This window comes from Penaeus monodon, chromosome 20, assembly GCF_015228065.2.
Source record: "Penaeus monodon isolate SGIC_2016 chromosome 20, NSTDA_Pmon_1, whole genome shotgun sequence".
Classification (NCBI taxonomy): Eukaryota; Metazoa; Arthropoda; class Malacostraca; order Decapoda; family Penaeidae; genus Penaeus; species Penaeus monodon.
The window spans coordinates 12,371,161-12,373,350 of NC_051405.1; the positions used below are offsets into that span (position 1 = coordinate 12,371,161).

At 42.7% G+C, this 2,190-nt stretch overlaps 1 protein-coding gene across 1 annotated transcript in view; it reads left to right on the forward strand.

Moving 5' to 3' along the window:
- LOC119585913 (flocculation protein FLO11-like) overlaps positions 1-711 on the forward strand; it is a gene marked incomplete at both ends in the record, with an annotated part of 57,761 nt that extends 57,050 nt beyond the window's left edge. Inside the window, 1 exon segment of the mRNA XM_037934634.1 lies at positions 6-711. Coding sequence (XP_037790562.1) covers positions 6-711 — 706 coding nt within the window.
- Between the last annotated feature and the right edge of the window lie 1,479 nt (positions 712-2,190).

Genomic DNA, 2,190 nt, shown 5'->3' on the forward strand with positions numbered 1-2,190 from the left:
TTCAGGAATCTGGCAGGTCTAGTGACAGTTCCATGTCCCAAAGCCGCACCTCCTTAGAAGGATCTGGTTATAGATTGCTGGAGTCTCCGCGTGGTAGCTCTGGCCTTCGGGACTCAAGGAGAGGTGGCTCAGCTGCTGGGCGTGTAGGAGAGAGCCAAAAAGAAGGGGATCCAGTGTCTCCTCGCTCTCCAGACTCTGTGTCTTCCCATTCCTCCCCGACACACCCACAGCAGGCAGGCCCCGCTACACCCTCTTCACACCGCCGAGCTCACACTGATTCCCGAGAACAGACAGCTGCCAGGTATAAGGGTGTTCCCCATCATGATTTTTCACATCTTCATTTTTCCAAACAACGCAGTTTTGATGTTTCCAACTATCCAAAACCTGAACACAGTATGGACCGGCCAAGAGAAATGGCATTGTCTCGTAGCTACAGTTTCATGTCAAGGCCCCGATACCACGATGAAGATGGTATGCATGAAAGATACTTGATTGGGGCTATGCGATCTGTTGAATCAACGCCACAGCCACGTCGTCGCCAAAAGGGCCTGGATGCTGTGCCTGGTAGTCCTGATTCTTTAGGATCTCATGGTTACCTTAACTACCGCCAAAGATCTGATAGTTCAGGCTTGGAAAGCCTTGCAACACCCATGATGCACAGAAAACAAAGGTCCCTTGAGTCGGGAAAATCCCGTTTTAAAATGGATCTACTTTTCAAGTACAGGCCCCCCAGACTCGCCACATCAATTTGCAAGTCCCCTAGCCTAAGCATGATTTCTCCCCCTTCAATTTTTGATCCCCTGTTAAAGACAGGGAGCATCCACTTTGACGGACAAGGACACCAGATCCAATTATGGTCGTGGATCTGCTGACAGCTCCCCACACTCTCAGGTGGATTCTGGACTTGTATCAGGAACAACTGGGAGTAGGGGCTCTGTTGATAGCAATTCACGAAGGACAGATTCACGACAAACCACCTTGGACAAGGAGACTTCAAAGTGTTCTGCAGCTGAGAGCTCAAGTAAACCTTCCTCAAAGACTGAGCGAGATGGACGTCGCTGCAATCACCGCCGCCATCACCATTGTAGTAAACATCGAGGAGCAGCAGTTTCCACCACCAACACCACCAGTGCCACTGTTGCTACCACAGACAGTGATCGGAGTGATACTCTACAGAGTAGCAGCAGTTCTCAACATCTAGTTAATACTGGTAGCAACAACAGTCAGAATCATAATTCCAGCTCAGGAAGTAGTAGTACTGCCAAGCAGACCAGTCCTAACAATAGCAAACAGATTAGTCCTAGCAACGGCAGCACAAGTAACACCAAGCAACCAAGTCCCAGTAGTGTGAGCAGTGTGGGAAAACAAGACAATAGTCCACAGCACCGTGACTTGACACATCTTTTTTCCCCTTTTTGGATTTGTGTATGAGCAAAGTTTACCGTATATTAGGGGCAAGCCAAGTTACGGGTAAAATTTGCTTTTTTTTTAAGGAACTAGCAGCATTTTTTGAGATTTTTCAGTTCTATATAAAAAGGGGGTGAATAGATTTTTTAAATAACTAAACTTTATCCTCTTTTTAAATTTAATGCGCAGAATGATTTTTGGGTACAGATTGGGGATGATTGATAGGATGCTTTTCTTCCTAGTGAGAATTGGTGACACCCCATGACAGTGATGGTTTGCAGATATAAGGGGTCTAATGCAGATTATTTCCAGGATTTTTTTTTTAATTCCTAAACAGTTTTTGTTTTATATTAAAATAAACATCAAGCTTTTGCATTCAAATTTTGTAAAAATTAAAAATATTTCCGGTTTCGCTTGTTAGGGGTAGTTTTTAATTGGATATAAAAGCTTTGATGCATTTTATTTTAAGTTGAAGATCTTAAACCAAACAAAAGAGAGAAAAGGAATTCTTCTCTGCATTATTGAGTTTATGTTCATATTGTTGAGTATTTCTCTGTGGATAAGATCATTCTATTATTTGCATCATGGAACATATTTCAAACATTTGATTTTACCCAACAAAAGAGCCAAGTCATAATTGGTCTTAGATTGTATATGCTTAGTAAATATTATTTTCCTGTATGCAATGTTGAGTCAGCAAGAAAATAAATTCTTTGAAAAGTAGCATTTTCTTACGAACAAAATTCAGAAAACAATCTATTTTGTGGCACTGACCCAAACCCC